At 37.0% G+C, this 21,873-nt stretch overlaps 3 protein-coding genes across 4 annotated transcripts; 2 read left to right on the top strand and 1 right to left on the bottom strand.

Moving 5' to 3' along the window:
• Positions 1–3,337: 3,337 nt before the first annotated feature.
• LOC103402412 (uncharacterized) lies at positions 3,338–7,354 on the top strand. 2 transcript variants are annotated; one of them, XM_008341161.4, is made up of 6 exons: positions 3,338–3,707; positions 3,800–4,201; positions 4,676–4,772; positions 5,344–5,464; positions 6,078–6,135; positions 7,107–7,354. In XM_008341161.4, exons 2-6 carry the CDS (start codon positions 3,807–3,809, stop codon positions 7,264–7,266), a joined length of 831 nt encoding a protein of 276 aa, XP_008339383.2. In that variant the 5' UTR covers positions 3,338–3,707; positions 3,800–3,806; the 3' UTR covers positions 7,267–7,354. The 2 variants fall into 2 exon arrangements, with proteins under 2 accessions (XP_008339383.2, XP_070670127.1); XM_070814026.1 differs by having other exon boundaries at positions 3,424–3,707; positions 6,487–7,354.
• Positions 7,355–14,030: 6,676 nt separating this feature from the next.
• On the top strand, positions 14,031–15,178 carry LOC103402483 (membrane-associated protein VIPP1, chloroplastic). The gene has a single exon (XM_029093569.2). It carries the CDS (start codon positions 14,585–14,587, stop codon positions 15,176–15,178), a length of 594 nt encoding a protein of 197 aa, XP_028949402.1. The 5' UTR covers positions 14,031–14,584.
• Positions 15,179–17,490: 2,312 nt separating this feature from the next.
• On the bottom strand, positions 17,491–18,897 carry LOC103431786 (protein DMP3-like). The gene has a single exon (XM_008369956.4). The coding sequence runs from the start codon at positions 18,464–18,466 to the stop codon at positions 17,804–17,806; it is 663 nt and encodes a 220-aa protein (XP_008368178.1). The 5' UTR covers positions 18,467–18,897; the 3' UTR covers positions 17,491–17,803.
• Positions 18,898–21,873: the final 2,976 nt, after the last annotated feature.

Raw genomic sequence — 21,873 nt, forward strand, 5'->3', positions numbered from 1 at the left:
TAAAGATATGAGATTGCTTCAGTTATACGAGATATGATGTGATGTATTGAGAGCTCATAAACCTGCACCCCGGTGTTAGTGCTCTCGCCCAGAGTTAAGGCACAGTCCTTCACGTGATGTTCACCTCCTGCACCATATGCTCGCCTTGGATCCAAGTTAGGTGCACAGGTTTGTCGTACAGACCACTATAGGTGATTCTGACTCGTAGGTGACCCGCGATTATTCGCACAGTCTTTACGTAATCGTAGCACAAGAACATATTTATTTTACACCTAGTCTTGCCGTACAGACCATTTTAGGTGGTTCCGACTCGTGTGCAGGATTTGATATGAATGAGATTGGTTACGAGCTATATACTCAGCCGCACAAGTGACGTTAGGTGGATTCGGCTGATATGATATCTAGCATTGATACATTTTTAACTGAATTATTTATGGCATTTTATTGAGATACTTTGGCATGGTATATTTCTATGGATTTTGTCCTGATCATGATTTCTGATATAGCATATATTATTTTCTGGGAAATTATACAGGTTTTACGGCAAGGGGTTAGAACTTTTGAGAAATGAAATGATTTTGAAAAGCTTTGTTTTTGCCCACTCACACTTTCTGTTTTGTGTCCCTCCAGGTTTTAGGTAGAAGTGCTTTGGTGGCTCACGGGGATTTCGATGGTGGTTCTGACAGAACATCACAAATGTAGGATCACATTTGGGTGTTTTATATCTAGTACTTGTCCAGTCGGACTGCACTTATGCTATTTATGCTCTGATTGTATACTTCACTTAATTTCGCACTTGCACCTTATCTTATTTAGTACTCTAGTTGATTTGGTTTTTGTTGATTCACATTTCCTTACATCTTCATTGCTTCCGCACTGTGCACATGGTTACGTCACTCTCGCGTGACGCCCAACATGCCTCGATTCAAGTCGGGGTGTGTCATGTACCAATTTTCTTTTCAATTTTAATTTGTAGCCATATATTAATTTCTTTTTGTACCCATATATTTTAAAGTTTATTTGTATTTGTACCTATATATTTTTTTTGTATTTGTACTTTTTATTTTGCTAAATGTACCCATGCTAATTATATGTACCCATTCATGTAAAACTTTTTAATCTTAAAATGTACTCATTCTTAAATATACCAATTTGTTATATGTAAAATGTACCCTTTTTTTTATATAAAATCTATTCAATTTTTTTCTCCATTTTTAAACTAATATGGGTACATTATTTTTTCTTTGATTTTAAAGTGTATCCATGTCAAGTTTAATCGAAGAAATTTACTAATGTTATTAAGCCTATTTTTTTTTTTTTGTGATTTTGAAGAATGTACCCATGTTTTGATACAATAAATTTTTTGGTTACTTTTGATGAATGTACCCATGTTTATATATACACACACACAATAGTATATTTATATTTTAATATTTTTAATCCCATAAATTATGGTTTTTTTATATTTAAAATCTCATTTATATAAACAACTAAAATTTCTAATTTTTAATTTAAAAAATATGTACAGAAATAAATCATCACATTAATTTTAGGGACCTCGATCAAAAATTAAAAACCAACAAGGTTTTAATCAAATAATATTCATAACTAAGGACCGCATCCAAAGTCTCCATTTTTTCTTTTAGAGAGGGAGAGAGAGAGAGAGAGTTCTATTTATGTACATAAAAAAGGAAAAGAAATGTAGTAATTTTCGAGGGATGTCCAATTAATCTATCAAGTATCAACCTTTAATTTTATAATTTTATAAATAGACATATAGGTGCTCTGTCATGTAAATTTTGATTGACTGGCAGTGTACACAAAGACTGTTGATGCTGTCTATGGAGTTTTAGCTTAAAAACCAAGCATCTACAATAGTGGATTCATGAGTTTAAAAATCTAATGGTCACGATTCATCCATCAATCAGTATAACAACTAATCAGGAACCACAACTAATCATTTGTATCTAGTTAATATTGATGACATGCCTTTTCCAAATTTATTTTTCATACCATTGGCCACTAATTTCTTGGCCCTCAAAACCTTAAATGCTAGTTTGCATTTTCCAGTCGAGCTTTGTCTGTTGTCCATTGTTTTTTCTGCCATGGTTAATGAAATAGTGATAGTACTAGTGTTTAGTTTATAAAATAATGAGTATTTAGTTTACGAAATAATGGTAATACTAGTGTTCGATTTAAGAAATAGTTAGTTTTTCAGTTTACGAAATAGTGATAGTAGTAATGTTCAGTTTAAAAAATACTTAGTGTTTAGTTTAAAAAATAGTAGTAATATTAGTGTTCGGTTTAAGAAATAATAAGTGTTTAATTTATGAAATAGTGATAGTATAGTTAATGAATTAGTGATAGTGCTAGTATTCAATTTAAGAAATAGTCAGTGTTTAGTTTACGAAATAGTGATAGTACTAGCGTTCAGTTTAAGAAATAGTCAGTGTTCAGTTTAAGAAATAGTCAGTGTTCAGTTTACGAAATAGTCAATGTTCACTTTAAGAAGTAGTGATAGCATTAGTGTTCCGTTTAAGATATAGTTAATGTTTAGTTTAAGAAATATTGTTCAGTTTAAGAAGTAGTCAATGTTCAATTTAAGAAATAGTGTTTGGTTTAAGAAGTAGTCAATGTCCTATTTAAGAAAAATGCTAGTATTAGTCTTCATACAACCGAATAATGAAAATTTTCTTTATTTTTTATATTGTAATATTATTACTTAGTTTGTTCTAAAAAGAATTGAAAGAATATATAGTCAAATAAACAAATAATGAAATAAAATAAATAAATAAATTGTTTATAGAGTGAGGTGAAAGGAGAGAGAAGAGTGGGTGGGGAGAGGTGAAAAAAAAAAAGTTGATGTGAATAGGTGAGGTGAAAGAAGAGAGAAAAATTGATGGGAATATCTGGAGAGGGGAGAGAGAGAAAGAGGTTGAAGGGAGAAAGGAGAGTGTTGTGTATGTGTGGTCCTGCGTGTCAGTATTTGTTGATTTTTTTTATGTAAAATTTTATCATTTTCATTAAAAGTTGAGCTCTCTTTATTAAAGTTTGAACTATTTTATTTGTTGACTTTTTTTTATATAAAATTTTTGTCATTTTCATTAAAATTTGAACTTTTTTTATTAAAGTTTAAGCGATTTTTATTAAATAAAATTAGTAGATGATTTTTAATTAATTAAAAATTTTGAGAAACCTTTTTCATTAAAACTCAAAAAAATAAAAAACCTTACATGTATTTATAAACAATTAGCTACACCTCCTATGCTCTCAGTTATTTTTAAGGTTAACGAAACTTCAACCTTATTTAAGGACTTCGCTAAAAACCAATGAAAATATAATCACTTTGGTGTCGGTGGCAGCTGTCTGAGTAGCATGGAAAGGCCATGCACTTAAATTTGGCAGCAACTCCAATTTGATTTCGTGTGCATCGAAAACCCTAACCTGCTTCATTTGTAAATTACCAACAAAACTCCCCAGGCGTTACTCCCAATCAACACCCGATCACCCTCTCTCTCTCTCTCTCTCTCTCTCTCTCTCTCTCTCTCTCTCTCTCTCTCTCTCTATATATATATATATATATATATACACACACACACACACACACACACACACACACACACCCACATATTCACAGATCTCCACCATCGTCTGAGCTAGGTTATATATATGCACATTGAGAAACCAGCATAAACTTGCTCGATCAGGTACACACACTACCTCTTAATTTTCAACCTTTATACAAGTAAAAGTTCAATGCCATATATAGGTATTACAGTTTCACTGCATGCTTCCGCAGCACTCCAATGATAACAAAGGACTACTTCATGAAGACAGAAAACAATAACTCATCAGATATCCAAGAATTCTTCGAAGATCAGAAGAAGAAAAATCGTGCAATAATTTCCAATGCTGCTGGTTTTGATGGTGAAAAAGGTGCAAGTACCCCAAATGACTGCCAGCAAGAAAACAGCAGCTTAAAACCATCGAATGATATGTCTTGGTTGTTCAGAAAATATCTTTTTACAAGAAGTCATAGTAATAGCACTGGTAAATCCAACACGGAAGCTGAATCTGAATCAGAAATTGTCAAAAGGCATTCATCACCCGGCCCTTCAGTACCACCTATGCTTCTTGGTAGTAATGATTTTCGAGGAGACCGGCTGTCTTTGCTAGAGCGAAAGCTTCTTCCGGGGTTGCGGTATGTTCTCCTCCACATAGTCACCGTTATCTACGAGTATTATCTTGGAGTTGCGATTTTGACACTCTCGGTTTAGCTTTTGAAGCACTCGTGCATTTAATTTGTACATTAAATTATGTTATATTAAGTATATATAGGCTCGTTTGTAAGTGCTTTTGAAATGAAAAGTATTTTTGCTGAAAATGTTTCCATAACCAATTTTTAATAAAAATGTAAGTGTATTTTGGAAAACACTTGAAGTGCTTCATAGAATAAGCACATACAAGAAACACTCTAAGTGCTTTTAGAAATAAAAAACTTTTTCTCTAAAAGCATTTTTTCAATCTTTTTAAAAGTGCTTCCTAACAAGCCATATAGCAAGTACCAAAATCTTTACTCTTTATTTTTTGTTGTCTGCTAAATTATACAATTGAACGTTGATTGTAAATGTAAAATTAATCCTTGTACTTTTGTTGTGTATGTACATGTGTAAAGATGTGGTGATCAATCCAACAAGACTTCTACAACAGAGCAACTTACAATATTTTACAATGGGATTGTCCATGTCTATGATGATATTCCTGCTGATAAGGTGACCATACAAGTTCTGACTGCCATATTAATTTCGTGTCCTCAATTAATCTTTTTTTTTTCTTCCAAATTCTCAAATATTTCATAGTAAGCATAGGCCTGCATACTTTGAATGGGAATAGTAATTGACTATTAAACTAGGGCATTACGCATATGATGCATAAGATGAAAGTTAATAAGGAACATACCGGAGAGGGAGAAAACGACAGATGTGGAAGAGGAAAAATAAGAAATTGATTATTAAACTACCATCATGTCACCACCTACGCTCTTGCAACCACCGCCACTGCCGGCTTAGCAACAACCACTATCACCAAGAGCCGCTCTTTAAACATGATGTCCATTTTATACATTTTGCGCATGTCAAATTTACTAAAAGCATGATAATATGCACAAGAGTTGTTAAGAATTGGAATAATATCCATATACTCAGTGATTAGTTAATGCGGTAAATCAAGAATAAAAATCACTCTAATACTCAATCCATGTAGACAAAATGTGTTATATATATATGCGCAAGCACTTCATACATTTCAATTTCATAATATTCACAATGTACGTACCTATTGTAGGCAAAAGAGATTCTGTGTCTTGCTAGTGAAAACTCATCGTCCAAACCTCTTATACGAGAAAGGTTAAAGAAGGCACCACCACCTCTTAGACCGCAATTATCAGTTTCTAAACTAAGAGCAGGTTTGTTTTCTTTCATTACAAAGTTGCAAATGGTTGTAGTATGGCTTTAAGTCGTGTTTCAATTTTCCCTGTAAACATATATGTAATTTGGCTTTCAAACTTTGTAAATTTCAAATACCCCCCTATAGATAATTAAATTTTTATTAAATTTCTCATGTGACGGAAGTTTTTTTTGGCAAAATTTTTCAATTAAGTTCCCTTATTTTTCTGCCTCTCATTCTCCAATTCGTTTCTTGCTCAAGCTTTTCAAGGGTTTTTGGGTTTGAAAGTTTTAGGATTTATTTTGACATGTGATTCAGAAACAAAATCAAAGCTCAAAAACATGATTTGTGCCATTATGAGAACAAAAGCCATAGGTTTAATCAAGTACTCCTAAGCTTTATGAAGTAAAACCGTAAAATGATGATAAATTTGGTATTTGAAAAGTTAAAAATAACGTGTGAAAATTGCTTTCCTTACTAAGCGCACTAGTTATTATCGGGAAAAAGAAAAGGGCTAATTTATAGATGGGGCTGCCTGTAATTTTTTGGTATATATTGCAAATATGAAAACCTGTGGGTGCATCTTCTCCATAGATTTTACAAACTAGTTTATTACACTTGAATTATTTCAGGGATTCCAATGGCAAGGAGACATTCCCTGCAATGTTTTCTTGAAAAGCGTCGTGGCAGGTAAAGAGTATTCTCTCATCTCTTATACGTCATGAGTTTACGTATTTTGTGTGTAGTATCTATGTGACTTCTATCCTTAATTGACACATGTTAATAAATTTAATTCTCCTTAACTTTCTACAATTAACAAATTGTGTCCACGTTCAAACTTGCAACACATCTTCCCCTTTTCCCCTCCTTTTCTTCCCCACTCACTTGTGACCCCAACTCTTCATCAAGATCGAGAAATTTTTCAAAGTTATCGGTACATAACTTAATATATTATGTGTTATAATATAAGTATAAATAAAATTTTCTTTTAGTGTCCATTTATTTATATTATGACATATGATATACCGAACCGTGTTCCAGATTAGAAAGGAGAGAAAAGATAGAGAGTAGGCTATATCCGAACCGAAAGGAGTCCAAAGCTCATGCTGGCGTCAACTTGGAGGAGCAAGAAAGCCTTGGTTTTTTTTTTTTTTCGGTTAAATAAAAAAATTAAATTGGCTTTCTAGGGGTATCAAAAGAAAAATTATAGAGTTAATTAATTTGTAGAATTTTCCTCATATTGGTACAAATTGAGGACAAAAGTCAACATAATATACACCCATCATTTAAGGATCATTGGCTTGATACATTTCAATTTTCTCAGATTGCACTGGTTTAATACTTTTGTATATTTGATCATTTGATAAACTATGAGGGCTTTGTGTGATTTGGAAGTAGACAAAACCTAACATGTCAACATTTAACAGTTAACCAAATGATCAATCAAACCTAAAGGTTATATTGGGGTTATTTATGTGAAAACGACATGGTCTCCAATATGAAAAAAATTCAAACCTCATAGCCCATTTTAAAAATGACAACCAAATCTTGGGTGAAAAATGTTGTTTGTCTTTTAGAGGTTAATAGTCTTTTTTTACCCATAAAAATAATTAATACCTAATCAATTTACTTTTGTATTTACATGTATTGTGCTTTTGCAGGATCATCAACAAATATCCTTATGCCCTTCATCCTGGAAAACAAGAGGACAATGAGGCATTCATAAACAACCAGTCAAATGAAAATCATAAAATTTCTCTTTCACCTTTCCCTTCACGTTTAGGGTATTTTTATCCTAAATTATTTAACCAAGGTTGTTAAGGAGAATTTATGGTCTATAAACCTTAGGGTGCTATATATGTAATGATATGTTTACATTAAGGGATGGGTAAGAATAATTGGTTACGAACTTATCGTTTACAAGATTTGAACTTAAAACCTCTCACTTATAAGTGAAGAAGAATATATATATTGTTGTAAAATTGACTGCGGGTGCAGTGGAATAAATGAAATAAGACACAAAATTTACGAGGTTCCTCTACAGTCAGTGTGACTGGAGTACGTCCTCGGGGCAGCAGTGGTGCTTTCATTATAATTTGAAATAATAGGAGTACAAAGATAACTCTCTCTATTATCTCCTCTCATCTTCCACTATTTTCTCTCTTCCTCTTCCTTCTCTCTCTTCCTCTCTTTCTTTTTATTCCCATCTTTCCCGTGAACTCAGCTCACTTCATCTCCTCTTCTTCCTTTATATAAACAAAAGAAAGCACTATTCACTTTACAAATTTTCCACAAATGAATAGTGAAAATACTGTGCATAAATAGTAACAAACTATTCATGTGGACCATCCACATAATATTTACAACACTCCCCCTTGGATGGCCACAAGTCTTCGATTGACTCGTTAAAATCTTGATCTGTCTTGGATGCTCTCCCTGATGAGTATCTCCCCCTGATTTCAAATCATTTAGGTTGATCGTTGATCGTTCTGCTTTAGTCTCTTAGTAAGAAGAGTTGCTGAAAGAGTTGCTTTACTTGTTGTTAACTTTCCACAGGCTTTTTCTTGAACTGGGCTGGAGGACCTTCTACTAGACTTGATCCAAAGGTCTGAATTTACTCCTTTTATCTGGAGCGGAATTTGATTCAAGAGTAGTGAACACTTGATCTTGAATCGGACTTGTGATTTCTTCAAGGGCCTTCGAGGCTTGATCTTGAATGAAATTGGACCATGAGGAGCTTCATGTGGCAAGTGTCTTCAGTTTTGTCAGGGATGAATCAGCACGCGTTTGTTGCGCTTGTCTCCACATGCTTCAATGTATCATTTTCACTTTCCTTACTTGCTCCCCTTGCTTAAGTAGTATTTTCCCTGCTTTTCCCCCATGCATGTGTGGCATCTTCTCCGGCAGTATTTGCCCTCTGATGCCGGAGTGGAGTGCAACCCTTGCATTTGGATGGTTCATCACTTCTTGGTGACTGGAGACCCAGCTCCAACCGTTGAAGATGACTACTCGAGAGCAATACTAGGTAAGCAATCAGGAAAGGTTCCAGGCAGTCGGTTCCTTACCGGGAGTTTGAGTGGAGGTTCCGACATATTGCTTTCTTTATCCTTGTCTTTGCAGGCAAGAACAAGGACAAAGGAAAGGACAGGGAGATTGCATGATATGAGATAATCTTGCTCTGGTCCCTGAAGATATGTGATAATCTTGCTCTGGTGTGACATGTTTGAAGAGGTATTCTCGGAGAGGAAGAAAACTGATTATTTCGAGATGCTATGTTGAAGATGCATTCTCGGAGATGAGGAAGAGTTAGGTATTCTTGCAGTGTTGCGGGTCTGCCTTGTTATGGAGAACAGATGTCGACATATATAGAGATTTCTCAATAGCAAGTGGTGGTGCTGTGCTTTTACTCTTGTCAGCAACTGTGGTGTAAATAGAACAGTAAGATTTACGCGTTTTCAACTTTGTCAGAGATCTTTGACAAAGTTGCACGCGATATCTGAAAAGCTGAGATTACGTCTGAAAAATGCCAACGAATTTTATTCAGGAAAATCTGGCTTTTGAAATTCGGAGAGCGGTGCCTCATCGATCTTTGAACAAGTGGCTCTGCTGCCTATTCTTTTATAGAGACATCAATTGTGTTCAAGAGTATGCTCAGAAAGTTGCTGCTTGTAGAAATTTCCCCTATCTTGCACCTTTGAAATTTTATTTGACCTCTGTTTTTCCTTCATCATTTCTGAAAAATGACTTGCCCATCTAACATTTGCTTAGATTTGAGTCTTAGGAGTGATACAGACGAGCAGCGTTAGGATAATATATGGCGCCCGTCCTTCTTATCTTCTAATGGTCCTCTTACGGTTGGGGACTCTATGATGAAGAATAACATAACCGCTACTGTGGTAGCTAGGAATCTTTTCACTCCAAGGGATAACAAGATCCTTTTAGAACGGTCTGAAGAGTCGGCCGTTCAAGACTCCTTGGCTCTCAGTGTTCAGTGTGCTGGCTCTGTGTCCAATATGGGCCAACGCCTACTTGCTCAAACTCGCCAAGTTGAATCATTGATGGCGGATGTGGCAAGTCTTAAACAAGAGATCAGAGGGCTCAAGCACGAGAATAGGGTGTTACACGTGCTTGCAAATAGTTACTCTACGAGCATGAAAAGAAAGCTCGTCCAACTGCAGGAATCCGAAAGTCGGATTCAAAGTGATCACCAGAGGTTCGTTGCTAGATTCCGAAAGCAACTGATGTCTTCCCCTTCTGGTGTTTTGCTAAGTACTGGGGTGCCACATGATCAATCTCCAGTGCCTCCCCCTTCTGGGGTACTTCCGAGTACTGAGGCTTCACATGAGCAACCTTTGTGAAAGCTCCATCCCGTTTGTTTGTTTTAACTCATGTGTATGTATATATCTGTAATTTCTTGGAGATATTAATAAATAAGCTTTATTTCATTCAATGTATTGTGCCAAATACAATAAAGCATATACTTCACTAAGATGTGGTACTTCTGGACCAAATATTAATTTATCTTTACCCTCACGAAGATAAATGATTATTCTTAGTGTCTTCATCATATGAGTATTCAACTCATAATCTTCAATCCATATGGTTCTTTTAATATCATAAATATCATGGATAGGATTCGTGTTGGTAGATTGTTCAATCTGCAGCTCGAGACAATAATTCCTTCAACACTTTATAATTTTTCTAGACTCTTCAGGAGTCCCAATTTAATATCATCAACTCTTCAAGAGTTATAATTTAATGTCATTGACTCTTGCAAGAGATTTTAGTATGTTGCAACAATATCATAATGATAGTACTCACTAAGGCAATTTATATCATCCATTGGTATTGAGTACATATTTTATGTTTTACCCTTCAGAGGCTTACTTCAAGCAATTTGAATCCTTCAAGGGTTTTCTACACTTCATGATACATTTTCCTTTGGAATTTATACAGAGCAATTTGCTCTCATGTATACTTGGGGATTTACCTATGGAGATATAATGTGGGCAACTCACAACCCTTCGTATATAATTCTCCATTCATATGAACTCGTTTACAACCTTGTGTCATATCATGTAAGTGTATTACACTGTATTACAAATGCCCATATATAACCTCATTGGTTCAACATCCTTTGGCTATTTGTATTGTATTCAAATATATATAGGTTCATTTGCCCACGTTCTTACAAAATTGTAATGGAATTATTTAAAATACGTAGACCTTTCGAGGTCAAAATTTATATTTTTGAATAGAGCTCGACCTCACAAATACGTAGGCGCAAACCGTTCATGAAACGGAGTTAGAACGAAGAAGTTATTAACGTTTAAAGTCAGGGATAAAATGGTAAATTTATAATTTCTAGAATGCTCAAGAGATTTGGAGCCAAATCTGGAAGGCCACGTATGTGGCCCAGATTAAAAGTAAGAAAGGTTAGGTGGTGGAGATGGAAGATAAAGGAGGGAAAGGAGGGAGAGAAGGGCCAATCAGAAAAGGGGGAGAGAAAGAGTAACCAATGAGAGAAGAGAGAAAGGAGGGGAAAGGAGGGGAAGGAAGTACACCGGATCCTTCGACCTGGTTCTATGTCAACAACCCGACCCGGTTTCCTCCACCTCTTCCGGTGGCTTTTCGTCGGTTTTTCCGACAAATTATACTACCAAACCATCTTAAAAAGGTTCCATGACCTCCCCTTGACTGATTCTATCACAAATTAAATAGAAATTGGCTCTGAAAATGTGCAAAACCCCACGGGGGGGGTGCACGAGTTCATTGGTGCGATCCATCAAATCTGAAGCAAACTCTCTCAATTTCCACCACCCATATGTTCCTTAAGAACCCAAGAATAAAGCCCAAACAAGTTTTGAGGCGTCAGAGCTGCTATGGAGTCGAATCAAGAACACCTATTTCTAGGGTTCCCGGCGGATTCGAGGCAAATTGGAGCATTTCCAAGTTAAATTTCCCTTGGTCACAGGTATGAAAGTTACTCTACGTATTGAGATCTTCATTCCTGTCATTTTTGGTAATTTTTAGAAATAGTTGAGTTTCCGGTGAGTTGGGGTGGCTGACCGCCAACCGCGGCGGCGGGTGCGGCGGTGCACGGCCAGGAAGTCGACTATTGCCCTTTATGTGAATTTCATCATTCAACTTATGTCTTCAAGATCAAGATTGCTGTGGTTTTGAATATTATTACGATTTTGGTATATGCTGAATTAAAGGAATATTTTCGGATTTGGTTTAAATTTTGAAGTTTTGAACTACGGAATGCTTGATCCCTATTGAGGGTACGTAGGCAGTCTAACGAGGACGTTAGATGCAGCCATAAAATAAATGTGTTTAAATATTCGAGAATTAGTATATAAGATGGAAATTGATCCAAGAGAAGAAAATAAATTAGCTATGTTTTTAGGTTGGGCCTACCATAATTATTTTTTCCGAAATATACAACTATTTCGGGAGTGGGGCGTTACATAATGGATTTAACTGATTTAAGTTGATTATATAACGAGCTGGCAAACATTGTGAGTGTAGAAAATATGTAGTAATTAATGAAAGAATATTAAACACACCATAATCATTTATATATAATAAATTAATACAATATTTTACACTTTATACATTGCATGGTAAGATACATGAGTGACTTAATACTACATAGAGTTCCTATCAAGGTCTAAAATATCGATGATATCGGAAATATCGGTAGTCCAAAAACACGGAAATTTCGATGGAAATATTGGGATAATATCGATATTTTAGACCTTGATGGTAACAGAGCAAGTTGGCTCACATGTGAAGCTTAACAGCCGCACGTGTTCCATGTCACCCAATATATGTTGTCCACTTGTTTGACTTGATAATTGTCACACGTGAGAGGGCGTGTGAAGATGTGAAGGTTAAAGAATCTCATGTTGGTGAAAAAAGAAACCTTGCAAGGACTTATAAGAGATTAAGCTACTTGACATATTGCCAATTAGTTTTATGATCAACCTCAACTTTCTTTGTTCAGACATTGCTGCCAATAATGCAACCATCCGCGAGGTGAAATGAGCGAGAAGTGGCCAAAACCAACCTAAGGAAGAATTTTGTTTACCGACCTGCTAGCGTCCAGCATGTAAATGATGGATTAGTGTTGCATAAATTTTTTTTATGAAAGTTTCGACGTTTCATTCCTAGTCCAAAACTATGATCTACAATTGAAGACCGGCAGAACTTTGAAAAACAAAGCAAACTTATATTGCTCGTCTTTGTGGTTCTCTAAATCCACAAATAGATGCTGGTAGCCTGGTATATACCTGTATGCAAGTAAAGACTTCTCCTTAGGTTGCACATTTGCACCACAAAAACTCCGAAACAAACCGAACAAATAGGCTAAGCAACACAACACAAAAGAATATTTATATAAGTGCAAACTCTAGCAACGATGCTTTGCATAAACAACTAGCCTTGATCCATGATTCAATTTATTAGTTTGTCTACACATTATGAATAGTTTTCTTTTCAAAGTATACTTGACTTTATATATCAAACTGGATATGAAGCTGATCAAAGTGCTATCGTACATCAATACTAGGCTAGAAATTAACTTCGTAGAATACTTAGAGCTAAAATTAGAGTGAAGGAAGTATAATTAAGAAAATTAGTAAACGTTAGTATAATTAAGAAAAATTAATAAACATTCATCATCAAATTTTCAAGCTCGTCACTTTGTATAGATCATTATTTCATCACTAACAGCATGTCGACCATATAATTTGATTTTCTTTCTATAAGTAGGCACATTTTTGAAATTCGAAGAAAGAGAGGAAGAGAATGATACATACCACATTGATGAATTATGTTAGTGCCATATTATATTGGGCCTCGTTACTAGGGCTTCCAGACATTGAGCCCATGATCTATGTAAAAGGGAATGAGCCCTTAGTCTATAAAAATGACTCCTCACTCTCACAATCAGTAGGCTCTCACATCCCCAAACAGAGGCTCTCATATTTAGAGCTCTTATTCTCACAGAGAAGCTCTCTCAAACTCTCTCTCTGGGGGACTCCCCCTCACGCTTATAATCCATACATTTATACAAAGAAATAAAATCAACATCAGTGAGGACGTAGCCCAAACATTGGGGTGAACCACGATACATCTTGTGTTCTTTACTTTCTTGCAGATTCACGGTCGAATTTACGTTGTTCCAAGACCCATCCAGTTTTGTGCATCAACATTTGGCGCTGTCTGTGGGAATCGACACGAAAAGCTATGTCGGTTCTCTGTCATTTTTTTCGTCTCCTCACCACAACCTCCACCGTGGATCTGCAAAAAACCCAAGAATCCAAAGCTTTCCCAGAAAACCCACAACCTCTCATTTTCTCTCATCTCACTCTCTCTCCCTCCTACGTCTCTCCGTCGCGATTATCGACATTGTTCGTCGGCCATAGAGGTATGAGAGAATGTTTGCGGATTCTCTCCTCACCATAATCTTTGTCTCATCCTACCTCTAACAAGCTATTCGAGAGAAACAAAGAAAGAGAGGGACTTCCCTAAAATATATACATATATTTATGTAAAGAGAGAGAGATACAATCACACGAGCGTATGGTAATAATGTCTACATTGGATCTTCTCGATTCGAGACTCTTCTCTCTCAACAAAGCGTTCTCCAGCCCGCTAGCGGCTTTCGTTCAGATCTAGAGACCTCTCTTCGCTGGGCCAATCCAAAAAAGGTATCATCACCCGCCAAACAACTCAGCGACTCGGACTTTGTTCGTCAACTACGCCACCAGCTGATCGTTGAAGCCATGGATCTTTCAATCATCTCTGCAGCACTGCGCCACCAGCTGACCGTTGAAGCCACAGAGATAGAGATTCGGGGAAGGGAAAGATGTTGGGTGCTTCACTTTGTTCGTCAACTCTCAAGCCTCAGCATATCAGTGGACTCGGCGGAGGTCTTAAGCTTAAAAAAACCATATGTTTCTCAACCCACTTATCTTACCTTCATGTCTTTCTTTCTGTCGGCTTGGTACCTTACAATGGCGCCGAGTCCCAGAGACCTCTAGCTTTCCCAAATCTCTGCCCGAGCTCCGACGTCGATGGTTGCCGCTGGCGACTTCGGTAATTTGGAATACGTGAGGCTCTTGGTGCTCGTATGAATCTATTTGACCGGTTTGCTAGAGTTGTCAAGTCATATGCAAATACATTAATAAGTACCTTTGAAGATCCTAAGAAAATCTTAGAGCAAACAGTTCTTGAAATGAATGATGACTTGACAAAGATGCGTCAGGCCACAGCACAAGTGTTGGCATCTCAAAAGCGGATGGAGAATAAGTACAAAGCTGCTGAACAAGCTTCTGAGGACTGGTACAGCAAATCACAATTAGCTCTTCAAAAAGGAGAGGATGATCTTGCACGTGAGGCTCTGAAGAGGCGTAAATCTTTTGCTGATAATGATAATACTTTGAAATCTCAACTTGATCAACAAAAAGCTGTTATTGATAATCTTATGTCTAATACACGACTTTTAGAAAGTAAGATACAAGAGGCAAGGTCGAAAAAAGATACCTTCAAAGCACGTGCTCAGTCTGCGAAGACTGCAACTAAAATGAGTGAAATGGAGTGGGAAACAAAAGAAAAAGCAGGAAGCAAAAGCAACAAAGGAAATCATTTCCAACTGCTCCACCCCATAATTGATGAACTGGCAAAGAAGATGCCCACACTTTCATCATGCATGTTCCCATTTTGAAAAACCCACCCGAAGAACATGCAAAAGTATCAAAGTATGAGAGACCATGCCTGCTGACCAAACCTGCCTCCACGTGAAGGTTTCCTCCAACAGCTGGACCGCTGAGGTTGATGTGAAGGGAGAAATCTTGCTATTGCCAAGTCCCAACAGTTTTTTTTGAATGATGTAATTTACTTTTCTTATCTTTTGGAGACATCTGTATAAACCTACTAGAAGGTAATCATAAAGAAAGAAAGAAGGCAGCATGCCAAAAAAAAAAAGGCAAAATGTCGACAAGCCCAAAATAGTGGGCTGGAATGTTATGTGGAGGGCGAAGGCACATATGCCCAAAAGAGTCAGGCCCTCTATTATCACCAACTAGGTGATCAAAAGTACGTCCAGTACTCCAAAATTATTCGGCAGCCTGCCGCTATTATCACAAACCAGATGATCAAAAGTACGTCCAGTACTCCAAAATTATTCGGCAGCCTGCCGCTATTATCACTAACCAGGTAATCAAAAGTACGTCCAATACTCCAAAAAAATCATACGTAAGCATCACTCATGTCAATTAGCTTTGAAAGCTTCATTTACAGAGCTCTAGCTTCAAAGCTTCATTTACAAAAGCTCTAGCTTCAAAACTTCACTTTCAAAGCTTCACCTACAAAGCTTCAGTGCATGGTCCACAAAGACTGCCTCCGAACAACCGCCACTTCGGCCCATACATGGATTAAATCTGAATTCTCCAGCCAATAGACTCTATTGACTGGGGGACTACACTATGGACCATATATTGGGCTTCTGCAACTAGGCTTCATGAAAAATACTTGGGGGACTTAGCCCATTATTTATGTACTGAGGAGCGAACCCTTATTCTATAAAAGGGACTCCCTCACTTTCATTAGAGAGCACCCATTATTCATGTATTGAGGAGCGAACCCTTATTTTATAAAAGGGACTCCCTCACCTTCATTAGAGAGCATCAACTCTAGCCCATCATTTATGTATTGAGGAACGAACCATTATTCTATAAAAGGGACTTCCTCACCATTATTAAAGAGCATCGCCGCCTACTGAGCAACCGCCTCGCCGCAAGCATCAACTCTAGCCCATCATTTATATATTAAGAAGCAAGCCCTTATTCTATAAAAGGGACTCCCTCACCTTCAATGCCACAAGTCGAGCCAACCAAGGCAACATAAGCCACAAGCCGAGCAGCCTCGCAACATGTGCTATTTCTAGTTAAGCATCATTTCACATTGAGCACCGCCTCATATCGAGTATCAATTCTAGACAACATCTAGTTATTTTGGCCCACACATGGACTGAATTTCAAGTCTCCAACCAAAAGACTTTCTTGACTGAAGACTTAGGGGACTACTGTTAGTACCATATTATATTGGGCCTCGTTACTTGGGCTTCCAGACATTGAGCCCATGATCTATGTAAAAGGGAATGAGCCCTTAGTCTATAAAAATGACTTCTCACCCTCACAATCAGGAGGCTCTCACATCCCTAAACAGAGGCTTTCATATTCAGAGCTCTTATCCTCACAGAGAAGCTCTCTCAAACTCTCTCTTTCTTTGGGGGACTCCCCCTCACGCTTGTAATCCGTACATTCATACAAAGAAATACAATCAACATTAGTGTAGACGTAGCCCAAACATTGGGGTGAACCACGATACATCTTATATTCTTTACTTTCTTGCAGATTCACGGTCGGATTTGCGTTGTTCCAAGACCCCTCTGGTTTTGTGCATCAACAAATTAAAAAAGGACGATTCCAAGCCAAAAGCTCTCTGTTTTGCTAGGGTCGAGAGATGGAACATCTATCTTATGCAACTCTACATTTGCTTTGCAAAGAGGTTGTTTCCACGATTTGGACTCGTGACCTTTCGATCACAAAAGAGCAACATTTTCATTACGCCAAAACTTGTCCTCACGACATTGATGAATTAATATTGTTTATTTTAAGTGACTTGGTCATGCAGTTTCACCCTTATTGTCAATACATAACAATTGGAGATTACACACAATTTCAGGGAGATCAACTATTTAGATTAAACTTTGTAAATTATATGACGTGATTGTTGATTATTGAATTATTACTTATGTGTTGATTAATATGTTTATTTTCTATTAGTGACACATTTTAGAATTTGTAAATTTTATCTAAAAAATTAGTCTACTTAACATTACTCTGAGGTAATTTACTTACTTTCAAAAGTTGACCACTTATATTCTGACCAACTCAAAGATGACCACTGTTTATAAACTCGAGTTAAGTTTGCTGAATATTATACATAGAAGTAGTTAGAAAATGCACACATATATTGAATAGAAAATAGCACTCGCACTATTCTTGAAGGAATCAAATTACACATGTGATTAATTTATTCTTGATCTGCTAAAATGGACAATTGTACATGTTCCTTAATCCTTACACTTCCAGGTAATTAACTACAATAAATTAAGACTTATTAACAAAGAATATTAAACTACACGGAAAACCAAAGGGCATTTGGAAGTCAAAGGAGAACAAATGATTAAACAACAAATTCAATAATTTTGTTTAGACACGCAAAAGTATGACAAAAATGACAATTTTGCGTGTCTAAATAACATTTCTCAGAATTCGATAACCAGTTATTTGCCAGGCGTAAGAGGGAATCCAATACCGTGTCTCCTGGTGGGGAAGACCACAAAGAGCAAGCTGCAAATGAGCCCTATACCAACTGGACCAATGTCCAAGACCTCCTGAGTCTGATGGTCTGGTGTGGGATAAAAGCACCCCAAAACATTCTTGTCCCTCAAAGCCACAGCACCAAACACAAACACAGACAAAACTGCATGAACCAAATCAATGAATCTTATCTTGTACTTGCTCAAATCCGGCAGCCCCGAACCCGAAGCATCCGGGTAGTCAAACACAAACAGGCCCTTGGTGGTTGCCAACCCGTAGTAGACTTGTCCGTCCAAAGCCTTGACGCTGTCGGTGAAGGACGCGAGAAAGCACGAGAGGGCGAGGAGGAGAAGGAGGATCAAGGTCATGGGGCGTGTGGCGGCATCGCAAGAGCCGTTGCCGGTGAAGATTGGGATGAGGAGTTGGAAAGCAAGGAGGGTGCCTGTGGGGAGGAGGTTGGCTAGGTTTGCTGTGCTCGTTAGGGTTTGGGAGATGGCACGTTGGGAGAAGGTGGGTTTAGGTGGTTGGGGGCTTTTCGGGGTTTCATCAGGTTCTGTATCGGAGGTGGAGGTTGGTTGTGGCGCGGCAGGGGTGATGGTGGAAGTTGCTCTTGGTCTAAGAGACATGTTTGCTAGCTACAGCCTAGCTGCACTAGGGTTTAGAAGTATATATATATGTATGTATATATATATATTAATTGTACGACCGCGCAGAGGGAGCGATATGGTTGTAGTTGTGGTGATCTTGAGATCAATTGTTGGTGTATTTGGATGAGAGAGACTTGGCGTATAGGGATAGCTAGAATATTGATTGTTGGGATGGTTAATTAGGGGGAGTGTCATAGGACTTATATAGAGAGAGAGAGATGGTAAGAGTTAGGTTGATGGAAAATGATATGATATGATAAGAACGTAGTTGTTGCTTATCTTGGAAGGTAGTATATCCATGGAGTTTCCTGTTAGGTCAAGCTTTTGACATCTTCAATGTTCAGGGGCTATCTCACACGTTTAAATGCGTAAAGTTATGTATCCGAATGCATAATATAATCATTTTTTTTCGATCAATATATGCACAATACAGTAATATATACGTCAAGTTTTCGATAGATTTTTAAGTGCAAGGAACGCGGTCCAGTACATAAAATATCACAATACAATTTATTGGATAATTGAAAAGAAATTTCAATCACTTATATTATGACAGTTGGTGTATTAGACGGGTTCTTGACACACTCAAAATTTTCTCCTAATTGTCGAGTTCGAGACTTTGAGTACAATAATATGTGATGCAAAATTTAAGTGTTAATTTTCTAAGCTTAGTAGTATTTAAAATTTTGAAAATATTTGAATCACGTTGATAAATTTCGATGACTTATTTGTGCAATACAGGTCATGATTTTCCAGCTTCTAAGTAAGCAAGGAACCTTCTGACGTCTATTCGCTTCTAGGTCATTAATATTTTTTTTTTCCTAGAAAGAACAATAGACTTCCATCTTAGAAAAATTAATATCACGCAAATAATAGGGAAGAATAATCGTAAAATGATAATTTTTTTTACCATAGTGTGATTTGTACTAGCACCTGCCTTTGCACGGTAATATTTCTCCCTCTTAATTATTAAATTTGGTATGGTAGTTTGTTTCTTCACAAAAATTTATAAGAACGTGTAGTTTATGGGGCATTCACATACTTAAATTGTTTTTTATTTTCGTTTTCTGGGTTTAAACACTCATTTTAATATCCACTCGTAAATCCTCACTCAATTCGGTTATTTGAAGATGTCTTTGATGGTTTTTAACTGAATGTTACATTATTGTATTCCGACATACATGGAGAAAAATAGTAGCCATGTTGAATTTCGGGCTTCTACATCACTTTTGGCAGTGGATAGGGAATACCGCGTTACTTGAAAAACCCCTATATGACGGTACTGGATTAATGTTCAATCAAAAGGTGCATTGTATATGATCAACCAAAACAAAGTTATCCATGCACGCCACCAATAAAATCGAAATAAAATTTCAATTTTAGACCTTGACTCTTGAAACGGAGCAAAATTATGATGTAGAGGACCATGTCTGATTCAAAAGTGATTAGTTGAAAACGAGCTTTATGGTGCCTTGTTAAAATTTAGTTAGGTAGCAAAAGTCCAGTAGGAAAAATACTCATAATCATAAGGAAAAAGAGTACATTAAAATCAAGTGAGTATACTTCTGGATACTCCCCCTAAGTTTAATAGAACTTCCAAATGAGAACTACAAGCATTGCATATGATAGTTAGGCATACCAATTCCTCAGACAAATTTCTGGAAGATTGACTTTGGCAGTGATGTCGTGTAGAGGTCGGCAAGGTTGTCTAGGATCGGCTTGCATGACTTCAATCTCCTGATGTTTTGCTGATGTAGACACAATATGTCTTGGTGCTGACTTCGTTAATGTATCATGGCTTGGTCGGGTTAATACATGCGACATGGTCTTCATGGATCGTTGTTGGGACTCAACGATGGGTGAAAAACAACAAGTACTTCGAATATGCTCAACAAGAACTCCTAATCATGTCTCACTTGTGGCGTAGTGAAGTAAGAAGAGTCTTGGAACGATTCGAAGATTTCGCAACTAAGGTCATATTGTGGACCTCTAAGATATTGCGATATTCCTAACAGTAAAGATAGAACCATTCAGGGATTTTGCCTTGTGCAGGTTTGATAAGTAAACTGTGTCAGCATAACAACAAGGCAAGCATCATTTCGAGGATCAGGGGGGTTGAATCCGCTCAAGATGCGTTGGGATTTGCCCTCGTAGTACCTTCAGGGTTCGTCTTTAGTACCAATTTAGTGGATGCGTGTAGGCGCGGTGCTGCATCTTTACCAATAAATCAACAGTGAATGAGATGTCCTGTCTAAATACAATGAAGCACAATGTTGAACTCAGATATGGCATTTCAGATTCCATAACCTCTTCAAAGGTCTCATTTGCATATAACGTATGGACGATCAAAGGTATACTCAAAGGTGACACCTTCAGGGTGTAGTTCGACTGGTAGACGAAAATACCATTAGAACAATGCTTCAACTTTAGGTCAAGGCATAAACTAGTTTTCCTAAGATCTTTCATCTCAAATTTCATCTTCAAGTGCAAGGTAGTTTTTTCAAGCTCTTCCGGAGTCTTAGTGAGATTTATGTCAACAACATAAACTGTAACTCTAGCAATTCGAAATAAGACTTCATAGTTTAACACGCAATGGCATAATTTATATCCCTGATTGGTCAAATAATCACTTAGACAGGTATATCACTTCCGTCGGATTTTTCAATCCATAAGTGAATGCTTCAAAACGAGTTAAGAGAGTGTTCCGTGGTTTGGAACTATTTGAATCAGTACATGTAATTCTTCAGGAACTTACATATAAATCTTTGTATCTATATCCCCATGGAGAAACACTAACCACATTTCATAATGCTGCTATCAATCACATGACGTTTGAGAGAAACTTTATGCCGTAAGGCATGCATCATTTCACACTATTTCATTCATCTCATAACGCTTCATTTCCCACTTGCAACCCAACAGGGTTACCTTAGGCAGTGTAGGAATGATAGGTACAAAACACACTTTAGTAAGGAATTTGACCTGGATTGTAATTTCAGTTGTCCAATCAGTTATACGTTGTCACTTAATCAATAAAACATGGTTCGATATCATCGCTTTTCATTTATGTCAGTAGCTACCATATAAGTGAAAATATCATCGATGGTAATCTCATTTCAATTCCATTGTCTCATCCAAACTAGTATACTGGACCAAGAACTTCAAGTCTCGGGAGTAATCCAGATTAATCTCATGAGATGGAAATGATTTGAGACAACGATAAAGTATAGATTCATTGTTGTGCCATGTTTTCCTCTTCTAGGGAAGTAAATCCTACAAACCGAGTGATATGTCATGTTCCAGGCCAAGATAGATTGATTGGCTATCCGCTGGTGTACTGGACCATCCAACAGGGGCATCTAAACTGTCTAACAGAGGCAGCACAC

The sequence above is a fragment of the Malus domestica genome, chromosome 15 (genome assembly GCF_042453785.1).
Source record: "Malus domestica chromosome 15, GDT2T_hap1".
Taxonomy (NCBI): domain Eukaryota; kingdom Viridiplantae; phylum Streptophyta; class Magnoliopsida; order Rosales; family Rosaceae; genus Malus; species Malus domestica.

Bases quoted from the DNA above. Each gene is read 5' to 3' on its own strand.
- LOC103402412 (XM_008341161.4), top strand. From the start codon at position 3,807: ATGATAACAAAGGACTACTTCATGAAGACAGAAAACAATAACTCATCA. The intron at 4,202-4,675 runs GTATGTTCTCCT...ACATGTGTAAAG, and splicing joins AAGCTTCTTCCGGGGTTGCG to ATGTGGTGATCAATCCAACA. The intron at 4,773-5,343 runs GTGACCATACAA...TACCTATTGTAG, and splicing joins ATGATATTCCTGCTGATAAG to GCAAAAGAGATTCTGTGTCT.
- LOC103402483 (XM_029093569.2), top strand. From the start codon at position 14,585: ATGAATCTATTTGACCGGTTTGCTAGAGTTGTCAAGTCATATGCAAAT.
- LOC103431786 (XM_008369956.4), bottom strand. From the start codon at position 18,466: ATGTCTCTTAGACCAAGAGCAACTTCCACCATCACCCCTGCCGCGCCA.